We start from the raw sequence: 24904 nt of genomic DNA, 5'->3' as shown, positions 1-24904 counted from the left end.
TATTTATTTCAGTTGATTCGTGTGAATTATAGATACTGCCGAATAGAAAAAAACCTAAATTGTTTTATTCAGATAAATTTTCATTTCAAAGAACCGTTCAAAAATCGGTCAGCAATATTTTTGTTATAAAGGAGTCATGCTTGTTTTGTTCTTTAAGTTATGACGAATACATTACACGGGACGTTCACCTGGTTTGGTTGTTTATCACACTTGATAAATGAAAATAGTATCTATAAATATACCTTTTAGAGAAAACTAAACAAAATAAGACTGCTTGCGTAGACTTATATACGAGACAGGGTATAAACTTATTATTGGAAGTGCAAGTCTTGAGAAATGCAGGGAGGTGATTTCAGGGAAAGTTACCACAATTATACATTCAATCCCTCTCTTCAGGAGACAAAACAGCAACTTAACAACTATATCCATCATGGAGGACACGTACCAACACACAGCTCAGCGGAATGCTTCGGCGCTGTACCTCAACGATACACCACCTATAACCAAGAAAATACAAGTTCGAATCATTTAAAATTCGAATCTTCGACGCCGCAACCGTTGCCAAGAGAGTATCATTTTACTGTTAATGGTCGCGTTTCTTTTAATCAAAATGCCACTAGATCTGACTATTCGCACGGTTCAATCAGTGTGTTTCCGACCAATCTCAACCAGCTATATTCCACTGAGGAGAATAAAGACTTTCCAGGATTAAAACAAGTCATGAAATGTGAAATAAGCAGTCAGACAGAAGAAGAAAAACTGTCAGCTGAATCCGTGCTCTCTGGCGAATGTACAGTATTGGGAGCGGATAGGGGAGTTAGTGGGGGTGATGACGAAAAAGATACCGCCCAGAATCAGAAAATTTCGGAACCCGAATCAAGTTCAGATATCAAGCCGTCCATGTCATATATTGCCCTTATAGGTAAAGCCATCCTAGAATCATCCGAGAAACGATTAAACTTAGGATCTATATACTCCTGGATAGAAAGCAAATTTCCTTATTATGTAAATCGTGGTCAAGGTTGGAGAAACAGCGTGCGTCACAATCTATCTTTAAATGAATGTTTTATAAAGGCAGGAAGATGCGAAGATGGTAAAGGCAACTATTGGGCCATACATCCAGCGAACTTACAAGATTTCATGCGTGGTGATTTTAGACAGCGTCGGCGATCTCGCAAACGTGGTCGTAAGAAAAATCAAGGAATGAACATATATAACATGCACAACGGATATTTATCGCCTCCACCAGTTTCCTCTTTCTCTGATATTGGATTGAATCCCGTCTCAATGACAACTGCGATGAGTCCCCTGTATTCGCCTTATACCGAAGCTGAGCGCAGAGCTTATAAATTAGACGAGGCTTTAAGACAACAGGGTATCAATAGTCATTTCTGGAATTGGGCGACACCCGGTAATTACACTGGTATCAACGGTCAGGGCGTTAGTTCAGCGATGTATGGACCAACATCTACTCAGTGGTCAAATTATCCTGAAAATTCTCCATCTACAATGTATGCGATTAATCCCAGGTAAAGTTTTAAGCGAATATTTCTCATTTTACAAAATTAAAAATTACTTGTAAGACATATATTTCAAACCAAGTACATATATCGCAAATGTCCAATATCTAATATATAACTATTTACTTTCTTATTTACTTATTCAAAGGGGCATTATGTAAGATTTAGATACAGCGCTGGTCGTTATCGCTATAATATTTCCAAAATAGATAATGCAAAATGAATATATTGAAAAAAAAATTCATTCAAGTTACTTTATTTTGAGCGAAGTCATCTATGGTTGTAGTTTTGACAATATGTGTGCATTGATCGTAACCACCGTAGCAATTACACACGAAAGAGTAATATAATATTAATTATTATTTTAAAAATAGCTTATATTAATTTTGATATTAATTAATAACGGTATCTTAATTAATGCAAAAATGTTAACTCTTGATTAATATATTAATTGAGACGCTAAAAAAACCAATATGGACGCCCGTGTTATTTTATAAATTTATGTATTTTAATACATAAATTTATGGCATTTAATAACTGAACTAGAATATACAGGTCACAATAACATTCGATGGAATATAATTACTGACTGAGCGACTATAGATAGGCATGCCTATCGAACCGTCGCTCAGTAATAAGCAGTAATTGTGACCATAGAATTGTTACTGTGTATATTATAAGCTATAGATCTTTTTTCTAAATATACCTATGCCGGTGATCCTGTTTATTTTTGTTGCCTATCTATAGTCGCTCAGTCAGTAATTATATTCCATCGAATGTTATTGTGACCTGTATATTCTCGTTCAGTTATTAAATGCCATTGAAACAATTTAACTTATAATACTTATTGAGTAGATTTTAAATTGTTACCTATATAATGTCTACTTTCAGGCATCCTATGTGATTTGAAGCCAAGAAGAATCAAGTCAATAATAATTGAATTTTGTCACAATTTTACCATCAGGGTACAGGTGTAGCTAGGCAATGTTTTATGTAAATATTTTCCTTGCTTCCCTTGTTTGTAATTTATTGTTATGTATTTTTAACGTTCATTGTCAATGTGCAATACAACGGAGTCAACGACCGTCCATATTCTTTCTACGTATGTTAAAAAAATATTATTTTAAAGGCTCGATGCGTCCTTTCCATTTTCGCTAAAATGTCAAATTTCTCACGGCTTAATACACGCTAAATATGTAATCACTTTGATTACTTTTAATTAACAAAACAAAATCGATATATTAACGCCAGTAGGTTTCTCTGCTACCAATACAAGATGGCGGCGCCTTGTTACCCTCAAGCAGCATAGATCGATGGAATTTCAATTTATTATCACTATGTGAACGGAATTAAACCATTTTTGAAGTGGTATTCGTATTAGAGATCAAATTTTCACAATATTATTTAAGGAATTCCAATAGCGCAAAATGACGCATGGGGCCTTTAACTTAAATGAATGTTAGTCGATAGAACATACGATATATTTGAAACTAAAACCCGAACCTTTTTTATTGTATACCTGGGCCCTGTTTCACAAAACATAAATCTCCTTAAAGGCTCAATACCACTCTTGTTGTAACTGAATAATATGTCCCAATCTTTATTCTGGTCAACAAGTTGCACTATTTTACAATATTTCAATTAATTGATGATACAAATTTCATCTTAACACACCTTATTTCAAAATTTTGAAAAATTCAACATAATGGTTTGAAACGTCTAACGTAAACCTTTTCAAATGAAACTTCGATTTAAAAATATTTTCGAACCCTCTGGACAAGTAAAAAAGGATGTAATGGATAATTTACACAACAGGTAGGACACTTAAACATCTAGTACTTAGATAGAGATATTATTTATTTTCTGGAGCTTTCAAGCCAGCAAGAGTGTTATTGTCCCTTTAAAATCATCTTAAACTAAGATTATATCCTAACTTAAGATAGATGCGTTTCACAAAACGATTTTAAGCATTTTAGATAAAATCCACTAAAATAATATTTTAATTTAAAATTTTATCTTAACTTAAAATAGTGGCGTTTCACAAAACTATTTGAGGGAATTTTAACTTAGGACATCGTCACCCTCTCCTAACTTAAAATCACGACATTAACAAACATTGATTAGGGCGACATTGTTAGATCTATTGTGACATATAGATATATTTGGAATAATGTTAATATTGCCAATGGCCCGGGTCACATTTTTAACATACTATCATTCACTAAAACAATTCTCATTCAATTTCTTTTCATAGCATGGGAAATATAGCTGCGGTCCAACCGTTTATTTTATTGTAAGGCAATTGAAGCAATTAGATGACGCCCCAAATTAAAACCCCAAGAAAAAAACCCACTCAAAACCCCAGTAAACAAAACTCTTTGTAACTATGTTATATATTACCATATGATTCAAGTATAAATTATACTATTTTCAAATAATTAATAGACAGAATAAAAGACCTAAAAGAAAATCTGAACTCACTTCGTCTAATGTCATGGAAAGAAGAGCACTTTATCTATAAAAAAATAATATCTTCGTTTAAAATGGCCAATTTCTTGGTATTAGAAGGCCTACAAAACTAAACATGCCATATGCAAAGTATTTACTCATATGGTTTTGGGGTTATCATAATTAAATTTTGTAAAATGATAAATCAATAATCTTAAATATGTTTATTGAAAAAATGTTATAGGCCTATTCGATATTAAATTTTAATATCATAAATTTATTATTATTTCTTAATGAAGGCTTATGTCAGAGAAGTTTTATATAGGAGCCAAAGATATTTTATCTTGGAGAAAAAGTCATTTTAATTAAGATAAATAGGCATTATCCAATAAGGAGTGTGTCACTTTCGTAATTTCAAACTATTTTTGGAACAGTATATATGGGGATGATATTTCAAATCTAGGCATCTAGGCTATTTGGTGGATTAGTTTCAAAGTTGTTAAATACTTTTCAAATTTGACTACAATTTACAGCATAGATTAGTCGTTTGAGTCACAAATATCATATGTTTGTGACAATTCTTAATAGTTTCTGTTATCCATAATACCATAAAACTACGAAATTCAAGCGATTTAGTTTATCGTTACACATTATTTCCCACACTGATCCGCAGTGAATATTCGCTTGGCCGCTACAATCACTGATAAGGATGACATCGATGCGACTTAATGACTACAAAATATTAACTTTTTTCTTTCGACAAATTAAATTCTGAAACATTTTTTTTTTAGTATTAGAAAAATAAATAAAGGTGTTTGAAGTATATCTTGATAAAAAATATTCCATATTTAGCGTAAATAGGTACAGAAAATAGTACGCGGAGGCGTAAAATGGGTAAAACGATATAATTTTGCCCGTACCAGTTCATATTACTACGTTCAATGTAAACAACGCACGTGTGACCATCAATTTGACGTTTTTTTCTGTTTGTCTACTCTTAATTCTTTCAGAAGTACATTTTTTACCGTCTAATCTGATTGACCTGCTCGTGTTCGTTTTAAAACAACAAAAACAAGCCACAGAAGTAATCTTTTTTGGCGTTATCGATGCCATCTTGCTTTGTTGGTAAACATTGTGATGTGACGTCACCCTTAGAACTACAGCGGTCTGACCTTTTAAAGGTCAGTCATCTTGGACAGGTATAAAAGACGGATGTCGCATTAGGTCTGTAAAACAGATCGATTATTTCCATTGAAGCCTGGAGTAAATCAAATGCCAAGGTCACAAATCAAATGCCAAGTTCAAGGCCAACCCACCGATACATTTCGAAATGAATAATCTAGGCTGTAAATTATTGTCGAATTTTAACAGTATTTAACAACTTAAAATTCCCTCAAATAGTTTTGTGAAACGCCACTATTTTAAGTTAAGATAAAATTTTAACTTAAAATATTATTTTAGTGGATTTGATCTAAAATGGTTCGATTTGTGAAACAGAGCACTGGTGATTAAACCTATCAAAATATTTGGGAAATTAATACAAAATATTTCAATACAATGAAAAGGTTCAGATATATTGATCTAAACCCTTATATATATTGGGCCTATATGTACCAGCGATATGCCTTTTTATATAAAATATTCATAAAATTATATCAATCTTTACTTATCTCAAATGACATATTATTCTGTGTTTATCCCATTGATCCCTTTGAAAGTTAGTGCAGGGGGCCCGCACCATTAGATAAGCACCAACAGATGTAACGAATATATGAACAAAAGAACAGACACGGACAGTGTAAACTATCGAGGAACATGGAACATGTAGTCAAAAGAAAATTATGAAATGAAGAGCCCTATTGAACCCCCAGCCGCCATCCCTAATGTTTTGGGTTCCATTGTGCCGAGAGGGGGAACTCTATCGAAGTTCAATCGATATATGTTACCACCGCATAGGTAACTCCTTGTAAGGTCCTTATTCGAAATTTTGATGGAATTATTATAAACCTTGGCGAGTAAGAGAGAGAGAGAGGGGTTGGGGGGGGGGGGTCTGGAGAAAATCCACGAAGTTGGAGGATAGGCGACCCTACTCCTTGTCAGGTACAAGCGGGGAATCTAAACCACATTTGACCCGGTGACAAACCTTATGATCTAACGCACACACGTTAAACCATTAGGCGACCCCACCACCCGCGCCACCTCATTGATGAGTAGGGGTCAGTGATATGATTAAAAGCTGATATGAACGATTCTACTACTGAATAGTTGTAAACTCCTGTATTACCTGTCAACTTGAACCCAGGATCGTCTTAACGCATGGACCCGTTGGGCAGTTTGCCGAGACCCCCACGAACACAGGGACCCTATGCTAATCTGCACAGCATGTTTTTTAATGCTTCAACATACTGATGTTGTGAGAAAAACGGCACAATAACCATAATATGGTTAATTTTATTAACTATTTACATTATTATGCCTGCTAGTGGTTACTGTAGGTATCTGCTGCACTGTTTTGTCCGGGAGGTGTATATTGCTGTTAAGACTACCGTTCTTAAATCAATTATACATGTATATTGAGCGCTGTAGGAATGTTTATGTTATCATCTTTTGAAGTTTGCTATCTTTGAAGTAGCTATATCGAGTATTACTAGCTGGAAAATATATCTATATCATCCAGATTAGGGTATAGATGATAATAACGTATAGTGCTTGTAAACAAAGGTTTGCGAGGTAACTAATATTGTTTAAAGGAGCTAAATCGCTAATATTTGGGATCTAGAAATTGACACAAATGGGTCGCAACGCATATGATAATGTAATATGAATATATATAAACTGATTTACATTAATCGTTTCTACTCTAATTTCAAATGAGTTATGTTCAATCGAATGGCAACCTCTAGCTTCTGGTTATTCCAGTCTACACCGACAGTATTCATTGCGCATGCTCTCCAGATTAGAATTATACGTCATTGGCGTCAACGTTTGACATGACTTATCCAGCATTAGTGTGGACTGCAAGGGAAGACAAATCTGGGGAGAGGATTGTAGAATATGGGAATCCCTTGTTACAAATGACAGTGAAACGCATTATGGTACACGATTCGTGTACCAATGGTAAAATGTTTATTTTGTCTTAAATATTGGATATCAGAAGCCCATCTTTTCTCGGTAAGATCACAACATCAATGTTGATTTAAATTGACAAATAACTCGTGTTTTTAATGTCGAAGACTTTGGATGATACTGAGTTAGAGACTTGGGATACTTTAACACACGCTTCCTCTCTGGTCTCTGGGTGGTGTCGCTAAACAATATTAATGATACAATTTCAAATAACAAGTACGTATGCAGTCAATCTGAATACATAAGGGGACCAATCACAAAGGACAGGGGGTGGAGTTATCGTCGATAGGCGAGCAATAAAGTGGTATTTGTGTGTGGAGTTCTGTTTAATAGTTTTGCTGATTTACAGAGAAATGTTAATTATTGAATAAATATGTCAGAGACAACTAGAAGCTATTTTTCATATATTTGTTTATCTTACTGATTATCGCCCTTAACAATGCCGGAACATTAAACACGTTCAGATTAGTATTTAATAGAAAGCACTTGATACAGTTTCGCGCTGTATAATGTTTTATTTATTTGCTTTTTGATCGTGTAATTTTACCGATAAACAGATTTGCACCTACCATCAAAAGACTCGAATCGTGAGAAGGATTTCTCAGCAAGACAACGAAAACAAATATCCATCAGTAGTTTGTCGCTCCAGATGTGCATGGAGGATGGAATAGGGGGTGGGGCGGATAGACAATATCAGGGAATGGTGTGATGAAACGCACAAGGGAATTTCGGGATTCGCCATACAGTGCCCCGTTAAGAAAAATTTTCTCGGACCGCGACTGAGTCTTTCTTTGAACTGCCAAGGTTTTTTTTACGTGTATTCCAATATGTACACATGACCTCGGTTTTTCGTTCTATCCGAGTGACTAGACACTGCCGAGATGAAATGTGGTCACATACAAAATCACTGAAACAGTACCACTTGTTACAGTTAAAATCAATTTGAAACATTGTGCACCCTCCCGACAACAAGACACGGGAAATGACCCATGAGACGGTAATATCCGATCATAAAATTAATCTCTGTTGGCCAGCTGCCGTCGAAAACTTTATTAAAAAATTATAAAATTAATTATCATATCTTTACTACTTAATCAGGATTAGCTAATCTCTCACTTCATAAGACTTTTAACATTTTCCTTTCAACGTCGGCTTTAAGTAGCCACCTAGTCATTTTATATCAGTTTAATCCTCTTAAGTGTTTGGTGTGCCGAGTATCAGATAATATAACCTTGTGTTCAACCCATCCACGACGCCATGCTACTTACTCCACATATACAAATTACCTAATTATAACAAGAAAAAGACGAACATCAAACAAACAAAATCTTTTAAATCTCCTCAAATACATAGCAGAAATTATTTCAAAATTCAAATGAAAATTTTATCAATTTGAGCGTTTTGCATATACGACATGGTGACAAGGGTCCCGGGCATGTCGTATCTAGGCAATTTTCTCACGAGATCTCGAGTGAATGAGGAATGTTGTTCTCAGCTGGGCAGAAGCTTTTGGGATGTTTCGACAGCATGTCGGCCACCCCACACAAACGACCATATCCCCTGTGTTACATTATCTAAAGGTTGTTTAAAGTAAACGATTCAAGTACTCGAAACACCACTTAAAGTCATGATACATGTGTGGTTAAATTCCGAGCTCAGTAGATATTCATTTCAAAGACATTCTTAAAGATACATTATGTAAGATTTAGATAGAATTGTATACGTGCTATAATAGTTCAAAATATCATATTAAAGATGCACTGTGTAAGAACTAAATCTGCTTATTACATGCCTTTATTTTGGCTTCAGCTGTATTATTTAGACATTAATTCCTACGACAAGCATACAGTCAATTTTCGGATGTCTGGAATCTATGGCTGGAATCTAAATGGATTAAAACACTTGCGAAATTAAAATAATTAACGATAAAATGGATAATCTAGACATATCCTCGATTGCCAAGTACCAGTGCTACAATTATAAACAATTTACACGACATCTTCGGTCAGAATAAAGTGATTTGAATTAAATTTTTGATATATTCATTTCCCATTATCTATTTTTGAACTATTATAGCAAGAACGGTTACCTCTTTATCCAAATCTTACATAATCCAACTGTTTTCTACTATTCCACCATAACCAAGCTTTCCAAGCTGATTCGTACCGTTTACTTGTGTTTGTCCGCCAGGCGTTGCACAGTAAGTGTTTAGCTTGTTCCGCAAACTGTCAACGCGATTAATTGCAGGGTGTCCTCCAATGGATGTATTTGGGATTTGAGATTGATCGTGCGGAAGTGAGAGAAGGATCTTTTGTTTTGGTATTAAAATTGGTTGATAGCACGACAGTTCTAGAGCTTGGGGGTACCGTGGTTGAGCTGTTCAGTACGGAGTTATCAACAGCACTTTTGGATTTTCCAGACGTACCTTGTTTAATACACCTAGGATTAGATTGAAGGCGGGGGGGGGGGGGGGGTCTAGTCTGTCATCAGTTTCCAAGGTATTGAGAATGCATCTGTTCCCCATGCCATTGGATCCGGTTGCCAAGAGATGTACACTTGCACCTGAAAGTTCAGTCTGCTGGCAAATAGGTCTATCCTGGGTCGAAGTGTCATTGTTATCTAAATAAAGACATTCTTGTTTAACTGCCACTCTGTTCGATCCCAAAAATGTCTGCTAAGAAAATATGCATGGATGCTGTCTAATCCTAGTATGTAAACAGCTGACAGATGAATTTTCCTGTATGAATTTTCTCTGGCCAGTAAATCTAGTTCTACAGAGTGCGTCCCGCCCATGTGAGTGATGTAGGCAACTGCCGACTTGTTGTCGATCTGTACTTGTATTGAACATCGAAGGTGCAAGGGTTAGCAAAGCAAATTGAACTGCTTTCCGTTCTAGTAGGTTTATGCGAGACTTGGCCTCGTCTATTGTCCATCGACCCCATACCCGTGTTTGGTTCATCTCTGCTCGCCATCCATTCTTTGATGCATCTGTTGTAAAAATGAATGTTGGCTCCGGAAAACGTATTGGTTTTGCCATTCACTAGTGTGAGATTCAAAGTCCACCAACTTAATTCCAAAACTGCTGGAGCTGATAGCGACATGGTGGCCTGATAAGCGACTTTCTGAAGAAGTGCCCTTGATTTGTCTCTTTCTAAATGACGGTAATGAAGCGAGCCTTGGTAGATTGCCGGAAATATTGACACCAATAATCCTATTACTCTTGCAGCTTGTTTTATTGATGGACTTGTACTGCTCAGTAGGTTGTGAATCTCCCGAGGTACGGATATAATCATAGATATCGTGTCAGTGTGAAAACCAAGGAACATAATTTCCTGCTTTTGGTGCAGGGAAGATTTCTCTACGATTATAACGAAGCCTGCGTTCTGAAAAATGGTTGTTGCCTCCTGAATTAGACTGTTGGAAGTTTGACAAGACCTTGGCATCAACAGGGAATCGTCCAGATAAATTACACCCCTGTGTCCTGGTGTTCGTAGACTAGAGGTTTGGAGACTTTGGTGAAAATTCTGTTAAAAATTCATAATTACTTTTTAAAATTTGTCTTTACCGTTATTTGAACGTTTTTGTGAAAATTGCCCAAATATGAATATGCCATCAGAAAATATTTTACAATTTTAAAAATGTATGGTATGCATCACAATATCTTGTATTTTGTGTTACGGCCCGTATTTTGACGTTAAATACCCCCCACCCCTCCTCATTTAATACATGTTAGTGCCATTTCAAATTTGTTCTTTTTCAAGGTATGTAAATACAAATGTGCAAGAAAATAATTTACATTTTGTAGCAAACAATAAACATACTTTCCATCTGTATATGAAGAGATATCGAGAATTTCATATTAAGATCGTTTTTTTGACTTTATATACCCCCCCCCCACATTTGGTAGCAAACAATAAACATACTTTCCATCTGTATATGAAGAGATATCGAGAATTTCATATTAAGATCGTTTTTTTGACTTTATATACCCCCCCCCCCCAACTTAATAAAGTTTAGTACCGTTAAACTTTAATGTTATTTCAAGGTATGTAAATATAAATGTGCCAGAAAATAACTTGAAAAGTTGTACGCTATTAAACTCTATTAATTGATTCGGAGGGGTTGGGTGGGTTCTTAAATGTCAAAATACGGGTCATACTACGGCATTCCAGATATCACACAGAATACCACTGAAAAGAAGTAAGTTTCATTTACTTTTTCAGAAATGTAAATTATATTCTGGCACATTTAAAGGACAATATTGGTGTCAGTCATTATCACATATGCGATAGAACTGGTTAAACACGTTCCAAATATAATTTTAACACATTAATATTGCTACGACAGAGGCGTTATGATGATTTTTTTTAAAAAAAACCGAAGTGACGAACTCAAAAGGAAAACACGAGTTACCCTTCTATATAACTGACTGAAGTGACGAGTGATTACAGATACACGGGCGAATTTCTGCTCACTAATAATTCCTTCGAAGACAAAACGTGTAGCAATATAGTCGTGGCGACATTGTTTTTAAATTTATAGACAAAGAATAAGAGAAATAAGATGACTTTATATTTCATTAATTAATATATTTGACAAATTAATAGTTTCACACATATTCACATATATATTATATATAGTGTGTACTGTATCAGCTTAGGGTATAAATGACATTGTTATATAAAAAAAGAGTGTCTATAGAATACCACAGAGAGCACGCGTGCAAGGAAAAATACTATTGCGTCATTGGGTTTAATTTAACCAATCATTTTGTCATTTACACAAGTTCAGGGCCATGAACACGCTCTGTTATGCGTGGCTGAATGGTTAGCACGCGCGCGCTGTATCATAAAGTCTGTCATTGAGTCAACTGGCGTGGTTTCGAATCCCCGGTTGTACGTGACAAGGAGTAGGGTCGCCTGTCCAACCTCGTGGGTTTTCTCCGGGTCCTCCGGTTTCCTCCCACTGCTAAAGACCCCTACGCGCAAGCGAATTATTGAAATAAAATTAAACCATGTTAGTCCCGAAATGACCTAGTTTGTGTCGAGTGGACGTTAAACCCCATTGCCCTCTCTCTCTCTCTCTCTCTCTCTCTCTCTCTCTCTCTCTCTCTCTCTCGTTCGTATGTATGGTTAATTAGCTATATAATGCTAATGTAATTTTGGGACTCTAGTCCAATTCTCAAGATTTTAGTTTTAGTCGAGTAAAACTAAATTTAGGTAATTTAACTTTTGAATAAAAAGTTAGGTTATGTTAAGGTCCCATGTAATTAATCTAGGGATGTTGGTAATAGTTTTTCTGGGGAGAAAATTATTGGCTCGTTAAATTGTGAGATTATCGCAAAGTCATTAATACGAGTTTAATACGAGGTTAAAGTAAGAATACGACACTTTTTTTTAGAAAAGTTATACGGAAGATTTTGTCCGTATATAATTTTATTTTATTAAATTTTTGCTTTAGAAACGTAATATAAACATTAAATATATATTTGCTAAATGCTATTTTGTCATTAATTAAATTTTGCTTTAAATTGTTCACGCGGGGTGGTTAGGAATGTGTAATTTGACATGTCACATTGTACTAGTCTGGTTATTCAAAACAATAGGTATTTTAAAAATGAGGTGTGTAAAAGTCACGTGGTTTCAGTGACGAGTTAAATGATACTAAATTATATGGTAATTGAAAGCTAGGAATGTAATGTTCATATAAATATAGACTGGTGTTTGGGGGGAATGGGTGCGCAACCATTTCCTTCAACATAGTTGTATTCTAAATAATGTTTATATAATAAATGATGGAATAGGTAACGCGCGACCTGTTTCATGTATTGATGTATTTGTGTTAGCTCACTTACCAAATGGTAGATTAATATGATAAGGTCAAAAAGGTCACATTACTGACGGTGAAATATAAAATAACAATGTAGGAATTCTAAAACAGAAACGAAAATTATAAAACTATAAAATTGTAGATTACTAACATAAGGTCAAGAGGTCAAAGTTAGTTTCAAAATTTATAATTAAAGAGACACATCAAAGTTTATTAATAACTAAATGAAGTTTAACTTTAATCAAAAATAAAGTTAATAATAATATATAGGAATAGTTAGTTCTTGGTATGATGGCAATGACATGTTTGATTGACGGATAAAATTGTATAAACCTATCATACTTAGAAGAAAAAAAGAAAGTTTACAACTTGATACTATGGTAGTTGAAACAGACCAATAGACATCCAAGAAGAGGAAATGATTTACCAATTTACCAAATTGAGATATACTGAGACAGAATTTAAAGTGAAACCTGAACTTTATAAATATTACGTGATGTGCTATAGTGTTTTGAAATTAGGACACATGAAGATTTAACAAAGACAATTCGTGTTTTCTGTGTTTAGGCTTAGTGAATTTTCGTAGGACTTTGAAGTACATATGAATTTTTGAAGAGCTTTTGCACGCAACTTTTGATTTTTGATTATTTGTGTTTTTCTTTCACAGCTTAGTTTTATAGTACAGTAATCATTTATAGTTGCCGGATGCGTGAATAATTAGTTAGAATATCTATATTTTATAGTGTATACTAAATCAACTTTATATTTTTATATAAAAAAAGAGTTATTTAGCCAAAACATGTGTCTATAAAATACTACAGAGAGCACTTGTGCAAGGAAAGGTACTATTGCGTCATTGGGTTTAATTTAACCAATCATTTTGTTAATTACACAAGTTCAGGGCCATGAACACGCTCTGTTATGCGTGATATACGTGAGTGCTATATAAGATATCTATTTGAAACTTTCAAGCAGACTTCCAGGGTGGAGAAATGGTTTTAGCTAGTAGTGTTATCTATTATGCTCGTATACATGTTTTCGGCTATATATATATAAAATATAGAAGCGAACTGTTGAATTGTTATTCCTGGTAAGACAAACGTCTTAAGAAAACTGAAAGAAGTAAATACACAACGTGCAGCAGAAGTAAAGACAGCTAGAGACAAATTCTAGACGATCACAAGGCTACAGAAATATGTAGTAAGAAAAGATGCATGGGTCGTATGTAAGATGTGGCGACCGTTTTCCCACCCCGCTCTCCATGTCGGTCAGAAAGGCCCATGGTGCTACAAACGTTGTTATATGAGACTGTGGGAGGATATCTGAAAATTCAAAAAACAAGGGAATGTACGGACTATTTCTTTTTTTTTCTTGTTTTTCCTTATCTAGAGAGGGGGGGGGGGGGCGAATGGTTAGCACGTGCGTGCTGTATCATAAGGCCTGTCATTGAGTCAACTGGCGTGCTTTCGAATACCCGGTTGTACGTGACAAGGAGTAGGGTCGCATGTCCAACCTCGTGGGTTTTCTCCGGGTCCTCCGGTTTCCTCCCACTGCTAAAGACCCCTACGCGAAAGCGAATTATTGAAATAAAATTAAACCATATGTTAGTCCCGAAATGACCTAGTTTGTGTCGAGTGGACGTTAAACCCCCTCTCTCTCTCTCTCTCTCTCTCTCTCTCTCTCCTTATCTAGTGACATTCGATTACTTTTTTGAATTATCAGATATACTCTCACAACCTCACATAACAACTTTTGTTCATCGAAGGAATTATTAGTTAGCAGAAATGTTCCCGTGTATCTGTTATTACTCGTTACTTCAGTCAGTTATATAGAAGGATAGCTTGTGTTTTCCTTTTGCGTTCGTCAATTCCGGTTTTTGAAATCTTCAAAACGCATCTATAGGAGCAATGATCTCTGTGTCTTCGAAGGAATGATTAGTGAGCAGAAATTCGCCCGTGTATCTGTTATCACTCGTCAATTCAGCCAGTTATATAGAAGGATAACTCGTGTTTTCCTTTTGAGTTCGTCACTTCCGTTTTTTGTAAATCATAACGCCTCTATCGTAGCAATGATCTACATGTATGTGTTAAAATTATATTTGGAACGTGTTTAACCAGTTCTATCACATATGTGATAATGACTGACACCAATATTGTTCTTTAAGTTGTTTGAAAACTTATCATGTATACTATTCAAAAAAAGTAGGGGATATTTGATTTTGGGGGCATAATACTAAAATATGCAAATGACTACGAAAATGTCACTATAGAACCTAACAGAAGAAACATTTCCAGTTACATGTGACGCCCAAACGCACCAATAGCTACCGCGTGGAATGCAGGTGATGCTTGGGATCATCATGGGGGTCCAACCCAAGATTTGCACGACTCTGACTTTGAATGTTACAGTCATTGTGGCATTGAATTCCAGGGTGGAAACATCAGTTTAATTGTTTTAGTGACCAGAAAACAAATTTTGATATGCGTCGGCTTACCCAAAATGAAAGGTTACGTCCCCTTGGCATGCTACAGATCGGCACAACACAGGCGGTTATGGCGCGGACGATGAATGTTTCTCAGTCTGTCATAAGCAGGCTATGGTCCAGATACCGTGATACACAATCTGTACAGGACAGACCACGCTCAGGTCGACCAAGGGCGACAACTCAAGCCCAGGATCGATTTATCCGTACCTTGGCCTTGAGAAATCGTGTCATCACAGCAAATCAGAAGACGTCGCTGGTGTAGGGATCGTCAACACTGGGATAATCGACGCTGGAGCAATGTGATGTTTTCAGATGAGTCAAGGTTCACTGTTGATTTTTTGGACAGACGTAGGAGGGTGTGGCGTCGTCGAAACGAGCGCTTCCAAGACGTTAACGTCATCAGACATGATCGATTTGGGGGTGGTTCTGTTATGGTGTGGGGAGGCATCACTGTTGCTGGAAGAACGGCTTTACATGTTGTTGCAGGGCGTTTTACAGGCCAGTACTACCGGGACAACATCTTGGCAGTCCATGTTGTGCCGTTCGCACGACGTCATGGCCGCCGTTTCATCTTCCAGGATGACAACGCAAGATGTCACAGGGCCAGGATCGTTACAGGTTACCTCCAACAACAGAACATCACCACATTACCTTGGCCAGCACTGAGTCCCGACCTCTCCCCCATCGAGCATGTCTGGGACATGCTTGGACAGAGGTTACGTCAACGTCAACAACGTCCTGCCAATGTCCAAGAACTTGCTGCTGCGTTGCAACAGGAATGGGACAATCTGGACCAAAATGACCTTAGACGTCTCATTAGGAGTATGCCACGTCGGATCAATGCTTGTTTGGCAAACAGAGGAGGATTTACCCGTTACTGACTTGGTTGTGATGCTGTGGTAACTTTGCTGTTTGACCCCGGGTATCATTTTACCCATATAATGGTCAGTATGTGCCTTACTTAGTCTAACGATCATTTGGAATAAATCGATGAATGTGAACTTCATTTCATTTTGTCTTTGTTTCTTCGTCAGTTTCATTAGGTGACTTTAATAACACTTAAAGATAAAATATCTCCTACTTTTTTTGAATAGTATATATTGAGTTAGTTGCTGGACCGAATGTAGGGTATTTTAATGTAATTATAATTTTTAATAAAGTTGTTCGCATCGCTCCGCTTGGCATGTCATTATATAAACATGAAATGTGTCTATTCCATGTTTCAATGGAATTTAATTTGCCGTTTAGATGCTGTTTTTGCAATTTTTATACATACAACTGAGTGCCAATTACATATATTAAATATAATATCATTTATTATATAAAAACATGAACAGTATATTTACAATTGCTGAGTTCGCTCCGCTTTGAACTTGACTTTTTTTTTTATTCTTACATCTCTTTGTGGGAAATACTGTGTGAACCAATGAAACTGCCACAAAGAATGTAACAAACTCTTTTAATGCCACGAATGTCATTTCTTGTCGACCTTTAAAATTTAGTCACCCCTTTTGATAAATCATAACAAGGAAGACCGCGGGCTTTTTTTTCGTACATTATATCAAGGTTGTAACTCTCGGTCGTGCTTCAAGAACATGCATCCTTTACGGCTCTTGCACTTTGTTGTGAGGAAGGGCGGGGCGGGGGGGGGGGGGGGCGAGGCGTACATCGAAAACCGTAAGTTGAGTATGCTAAGAGTGTGTGTCTATAATGAAGAAAGGGGAATGTATGGTGTTAAAAATAAACAATATTCAGGTCAATATATGGAAAATAGCCTCTCAACCCCCAAAAACATTGCTACAAAAGGTTTCTCAACTGATTCTGGTAGAGTTTAGTGTACTTTATAACATACTAAAAGTTTACCAAAGTAGGACCCCCGAAAAAGTGGGGGTTTTTTTTCAAGATGGCGTCAACGATGGCCAACGAAACGTCTTAAAATGATCATAACTAAATAACTATCAACTAAAATTTGATGATCTTGGTGTCTTTCTCTAGCTTTTTGGGGGCAAAGAACAGATTAAGATCATTAAAAAGTGATGTTGGCGTATTATGTCAAAAATGGCCGCTAACACCTCCAAATGACCGGAAGTCGATAACTGTTGACTCAAATTTGATGATCTTGATGTCTGTCCCCAGGTTTTCGGGGACAAGGAACACATTAAGAGAATTTTGGATATCACTGAGCTGTTAAATGACCTTCAGCTGTCCACTGTCATAGAATAAGTTCCAGCGCGTTCAGTTTTGAGTGTCATCCTCCTCCTCAGTATCGACCTCTTGAGTGTTGTTTGAATTGTCACAGATTTGCTGATCTTGCTCCTTCATTACTCCTTCCAGAACAGACAATGAGATCATCTACTTCCGTTCAAACAAGCAGTCAAAAGAACACAAAGTGTATAACATTAAACTGTTGAAAGAAACTTTAGGGGACGATGCGTGCAACAATTATACGAAGCTGGTTTAGGCGAACGGTTAATTGCATAAAAGAACTTATAAACCTACAAGTGATACCGAACAAGCTGAAAAAGTAAATGACTGGCGTACAATAATTCTAATTCTAATAACGTACCTGAACGGCATTTCACTCTCAAATGCAAAGACATGTCTTTCTCGTTGAAATGTTAATTTGATAGAAAAAAAGGGGATATCGCCATTAAATTTGTAAATGTGTTTGGTTATTATTTTAAATTGTACGAATATATTGATTGTAACAACTAGTATATTGTTCCCAGCGGAATAAACTATCCACTCTTAATAGAAACCTGTCTATACTTAACAGGTAACTGTCCATTCTAAAATTGAAATAATGGATAGCTAGGTATTAAGAATGGATAGTTAGATGTTAAGAATGGACAGTTAGTGAGTTGCGTTGAGTTTGTACAGGGGTTAATGATATATATACTAATCTTTTAACAGGCATTTATTAAAACATACTTATTATGGAAAACCTCCAGCTACTGTACTTATTTATTTGTGCGACGTTTCGAAGAGTATTCTCTCAACGTTATCAAGCTAATACAGTAATACAAATGTTGCTGTTGTTGTTTATTAAAGATTTAACGTCCAATACATTAAATATGATATTATGGACAGGTTGATTTAATTAAATCATTTACACTAAATGGGTTGAAAATTGGTAAACACACAAAATAAAAACATCCGTGTATATCAAAAGTCACCTTAGAATTGATAAAAACACAAAATAAAAAAGTCCTTTTATATTAAAAAGTCAAAAGTGAGAAGAGAGGGCGGGTCATCTTCTCCCTTTGTCATAATAAAAAACAGGTCAATCAGGGGGTCCAGTTGACTGGTGTTTTGCGTCATCAGTGCGGATAGAAAAAACACGGTGGGGAAAAAGGATCCGCTTGCGGTATGTGGAAAATCGAAGTGCTCCCAGTAAAAACCACATAGCCGGACCTGTGGATTATGTACATATCAAAAACTGTTCGTCCAACAAGTTCCATATGGTTAAAGGTTAGTTAAAAGTCCTTTAATACCGTTCACAGCGTCATCGATTATTTAACTATTTTAATGTCAATTTATTCTGATATTATTAAAGCATGTAGCTGTCTACACAACCAGTTATCTGTCCATGACTAGTGTTTATTTTTGTTTCGGGAGGAACAAACACTTGCTTGAATATTCTGGACAATTTCTGGTCTAGATGTTGTTTTATCATGGATTGTTGACTTTATGCTGACACAATGACTGCTCTTTCAACGGTGGATGACACCAGCCACTCAAGAGCTGTGGATATTGACCTTAATTCTGCGGTATGGATGGAGCAGCCATCTGGTAGCCTTCTTGATATATTAACATATATTAAATTCAGGAATGACAACACCTAATGCAGTTTTGGTTGTGTTTGGATCGCGAGATCCGCCTGTGTATATTTTCACATGAGATGATCATTTTTCCTTGTGGATGTTCTTTCTTATTAACAACATTGCTTATGCTTTTGTCATAGTGTGGGATTAATAGAGTCCATGGGGCTTGATACGAAAATAACTTGTCAGTAATCTGATAGTGATCTAATCTTAGGTCTTTTAATAGATCATTTGCTCTGTGACCGAACGGTTGGGTCTCTGATTTAACATTTCTTTTGAATTTTTTCCTTGAAATTTTTTGAACGCATAAATGTTTGACAGCCGTCCCCAAGATATTGTATCTTAGTCCAGTATCTCAATGTTAGTTCGTTGGGCCTCAATTCGAAGGACATTTCACCTACTTCTTGTAACAGACTTTCCCTTTTTGTGCCAAATGAAGCCTTCGTTGCCATCTTTATTGCCCGATATTGTAAACTGTCTAGTTTAGCAATAGCTATTTTATTTGCACTCACCAACGCAACACAGCCATAGTCACATATTGATCTTATCATGGACCTATAATATCATTATTTAGCAGGGTGGGTTCTTTGGTTCCCAGGACCTGCCCGTCAGGCATCTCATTACATTCATTACATTCTGTCCTCTTTTTAACAATACATTTCTATATAGGGTATGAAAGTCATTTTGCGATCAAAGGTCACCTCTAGAAGCTTTGCCTGATTTTTAAAATTCGATTCGGATGTTGTTCAATTCCAGTTTCATAGACGACACGTACCCCTTCCCCACGGTCCCTACAGAAGAGCATACCTACTGTTTTACAAACAGATATTCGAAATCTCCAGTCATTGGACCATTTCGACAATTTGTCTAAAGCTTCTTGCATTCTCGTTCTAACCGTACCGTAGTTATTCGCGGAATGCCAGATTGAGCTGTCGTCTGCATAGACCGCTACGTCAATAAGTTTCTTAATGTAGTTATTAGATTGAAGGTCATTAAACATGATATTGAAAACGGAACCCTGATATTATAACGGAACCCTGGGGTGTGCCATTTTCGGGTTCATATTTATTGCTCGTTGAGAATTTGTATTTGCCTATCGTTTAGAAAATCCTCGATCCAGTGGAACATTCGTCCCGTTACCCCTAGTCCATATACTTTTTAAAGTAAGCCATCCACCAAACTATAAAGTCAAATGCCTTGGTCAGGTCGACGAATACTGCACATATATAGATAATTGTTCTTTTTAGACAGCGAAGTCATGATGTCATGTTGTAATCTTACAACATGATCAATAGTGGGCGCTGCTGTATATATCCACTTTGATTTGGACTAATTAATCCATTACTTTCACAATAATATCTTAGCCTGTTATTTAACTTTAGTCTTACGTGTTTTGCACAACCTAGGGATCAAAGTTATCGGCCTGTAAGAACTGATTTCATTTTTATCTTTTAATAGTGTAATCAATGGGGTTATCGTTACTGTTTTCCATATATACAGAAAAACTATAAAAACAATTCATGAAACCATACAGGAAAACAACAAGATCAAAGGGGGGTTATTCAACAAAAACTAATAAAGTGTTAAATGTAGCCATTGAGTAAAGTTAAACAAGTAAGTAGCTATGATAATAGATAGAATACTACTGACAGAATGGAATAGTGCCTACAATGGTATGTTTGGATGGTTCACCCCCATTTCGACTACACCCCATTTCGATTGCACCCCATTTCAACTACAAGTTTTATTACCCGCCAAAATACTACTGACCCCCAACTAATCAGCATTGGACTTTTCCACTGATAAAGAGATAATCCTTATAAGACATATAGAAATAGATTTCACTAAAAATAAAACACACTTATATGGATATACTACTTCTGAATTTATTAACATGCTACGTTTCGATACACATACAGATATCGTTTTCAAGCAAATAATGATAATCAACAATAAATGTGGTACAATATATAGGTAACAAGTGGAAACCATTTAACAGAATAATCAATACTATCAACAACGCATTATCAAGATCAAAGAAGTTATATAAATTAACATGATGAAAGAATAACACTAATAATACAAAAGGAAGAGATTAGAGGATAATTGACTACTAATAATACAAAAGGAAGAGATTAGAGGATAATTGACTACATGAAACCGTAACATCAAGACGCTAATTAACTATATGAAACCATAACTATAAGATGAGATGAAAGTCAGAGATAGAAACAATCATCACAAGTGAAACCTTAACTACAAGATGAAATAAAGGGGGGGGGTCATACACTTATGACCACAGACACTTCCCATCACTAACACACACTGATTAAGAATTAAATAAATCAACCCAAAGATTTGGGAGGAAATGTCCTGAGTCTCTGTTTAATTTTGGCTTATGTTTTTGAATTTCCAAAGCCTCGCGAAGAACTCTGCTTTTCCATGTTGATAGGTTTCTAGCTAGTATTTCTGTACTTTCCCATTTGATTTGGTGCTGTGGGTTTTGGTGGATATGTTCTGCTAGCGCTGATTTGTTTTGTTCTTGTTTTTTAACTGCTGTCTGATGCTCTTTAGTTCTGATTGAAATTGGACGGGATGTTTCGCCCACATAGGCCACATTACACTCACAATTTATTTTGTATATGACTCCCTTTGGGTCCTCTTTTGGTTTTAGTATTCTACCATCAGCTTTTAACATAGTTTTAAGTGTGGTTCCGCTACTGAACACTACCTCTGCACCGATTTGCTCTGTTAAAATTCTTTTTATTTGGTGGCTAGCTGGTCCTATAAATGGGATGGAGATAAAAAGCGGGCTAGTTCTTCTGATGGCAGTGGGTGGTTTGCAGGTATGAGTCAGTGTTTTCTTCATGGTGGCATTAACTGTATTAGCAGGGTAGTTATTGAATTCTGTAAGGACATGGTTGATATGCTGTAATTCATTATCGAGGAGGTCTTCATCACATATTAATTTTGCGCGTCTCGTTAAGGTACTAATAAAAAGATGTAATTAATGTAATGATTATTGTTATTCATTATATATTACACTTTGCTTTCTTCAACATCAAAGCGATAATATCAAATCGGAGTAAGTTTATGTTTTTGACAAATATTTGTAATATTTCGAGATTACATTGAGTTTAATACTTGCTTAACTATAAAGGATGAATTGTTTCAAATTGCTTTCGTTCGTTCCTGGACGTAAAACCCCACGAACGAACGAACGAAATTTTGTAATTCACTCTTCGAGTTCACCATCATTCAGTCAATTTTTGTTATCTTATTAGAATTCCTTTATAATAAATTTTCTGTTTATTTTCAAATTCTGAACTTCGGAAGTAGAAATATTTTTTTATATTTTTCTTAACATTGTTTTATATGTACATGGCGGACCCAGGACTAATAGTAATAACAACCTCAAATTTGTCCACTCAAGATTGAACAAAACCGCAACACAAGTCATCCTAACCTTTATATATTTATTGACAATTCGAAATATATAATCGAAATGATTGTTGTAATAAATCTTAAAATGATGGAGTTGATATAACAGATAATATTGATAATCATACTTTGGAAAATGAAAAATAAAAATAACAATACCAAAGGTCGTATTTTCCACAGTACTGAAGAATGAGTAGGGGTGATGAAAAACACAATATTTAAGTTATTTAATAAGTCCATCATAAATAAGTAGCTGTTTTTTTTCCCATAAGTATGTGTTTTTATGTATTGATAGATGTACTTTTCCACATAATGGTCATTTTATACAAACGCTTACGCCATAGCTATGATTTAATTTCATTTCAACACATAATTTTTTGAACATATTTATCATACTAAAAAATTTTTCCTTTCATAGCTAAGAATTTATCGATAGTAAACGTCAACCATCTGGCGTTAACAAATTACTCACTAGAGATAAATTTCAAACTGTCAGTTTACTTTTTCTACTTAGAAATGTCACAGGACCCTTTTTAATATTAATTTTACATTTAAAATGAGCAGTAACTAGTGGAGGCGCCAGTCGCCGGTGGAAGGAAGGGCAAAGCTGTCCATCTTCAGGCGCCAGCCCCTGCGGGGGAAGGGGGTGGGCGACCTCCACGCGAAAATTTTGAAAAATTGATCACTAGAGAGGGAAGTGTCAAACGAACGGGTTTGAGTGGTCCTCTCCTTGCCAGGGTCGAAAGCGCGAAGCTCAACGGGGGTCCCCCCCCCTCCACACACACACACACACACACACTCCGAAAATTTTGGAAAATAGACTTTCGAAAATGCAGTCTGGGAGTATTTCAGATACTGCGGGCCGAGATAAATGGAGCTGACCAGACCGCCTGTCATCCAAACACTAGCTTATCCGTCCAGAGAGCCTCCCCCAGGATATTGTTTTGAAAATAGACTGTCGGAAATGCAGCCTGGCAGTAATTCAGGGGCGAAGAATCATCGTGGGCGCCGAAGGCGAATCTCCAACGAAATTTCTGATAAATAGTCTGTCGGAAATACAGCCTTTCAGTATTTCAGGCACCGATCGTCGAGATAAATAGATACCACCTGTAATCAAATCACTAGCTTATCTAACCAGAGAGGAACGTGTCAAACGAACGGAGTGAGTCAAAGTGGCTGTGAATTCTCGCCGCGTTGAACCTATACCCCAAAACCTTGAGGGTCGTAAAAAGCACTTCTCAACCGGCAGCAACAAGAACTGTAGCACTAAAAATTTAGTTTATGTTCTTGTATGTAGCCGTGCAAAAGTTATTATATAGGAGATCTGGTTACTAACTAAGCGCAACAATACGCGCTGTTTTAAAAGCTTTTAAACATTATAAAAACGTTTGTTATTTAGGTATTAAATTTAGTATTTTCAGTTTTATAAGTGAAAGTTGGCGATACGATTAAACGGAGACACATGGAATCGAATTTCATTGACCAATTGTCACCAGATTGAAATATTTAATTTATTTTATAAACCCCCACCTGTTATTCTTGTAAATATACGACTTTATACACACTTTTTAAGCTCTCTATTTATAAGTATCTGTTAATTATATAACAATCTGATTAAAATACAGATCTATATTTCGTTTCGTTTTTTTTATCTTTCGATGGCCTACACTACATGAAGCAATAGGTCACGTCAGGGGTCAAAAGACCGACTTTTGACCTTATGACGTCAGACATATGATTAACCAATCAGCATTGGTGTTACTAATAGATTACCCACAGTTCCGTGCAAAACACGCCTGAAGCTCGCCGTAAGAGACCGTTTCATTGGCTTATCCCCGACACCATTCAGAACACGAGTTAAATAACAACTCTTCCAGATCCTAGTGTAGTAAAGACAAGTAAAATGAAATTTTGAACTATAAAAACGAAACGAAATAGGATCTGTATTTTAACCAGATTGATTATATAATTACGGTAATGACATGTTTTGTTATTGTTACGTGTACTGCCAGATTTATTTTTAATAAAACGGTTCACAATACAACAAAATTCAAACCGCTTTACAAACATATAACCAATTTTACTTTTAAATTTTACAAATTTACTTTAAGGTTATTAAAAATAGTAAAAGTACCTATAACAGACTAAAGCCGTTGTATACATATACAAAATTGAAATTTAAAAATATACTTTTAAAATTATTAGAAATTATAAATGAACTAAAACCTCTT

General features: G+C 35.9%; 1 protein-coding gene across 1 annotated transcript in view; it reads left to right on the top strand.

The window, feature by feature from the left end:
* Window positions 1–720: 720 nt before the first annotated feature.
* The window catches only part of LOC126828029 (5-aminolevulinate synthase, erythroid-specific, mitochondrial), a 32051-nt gene continuing 7867 nt past the window's right edge, over window positions 721–24904 (top strand). Inside the window, 1 exon segment of the mRNA XM_056102265.1 lies at window positions 721–1411. Coding sequence (XP_055958240.1) covers window positions 721–1411 — 691 coding nt within the window.

This window comes from Patella vulgata, chromosome 7 (assembly GCF_932274485.2).
Source record: "Patella vulgata chromosome 7, xgPatVulg1.2, whole genome shotgun sequence".
NCBI classification, from domain to species: Eukaryota; Metazoa; Mollusca; class Gastropoda; family Patellidae; genus Patella; species Patella vulgata.
Note: the sequence above shows the minus strand (reverse complement) of the source record. Positions and strands in the feature narration are given on the sequence as shown.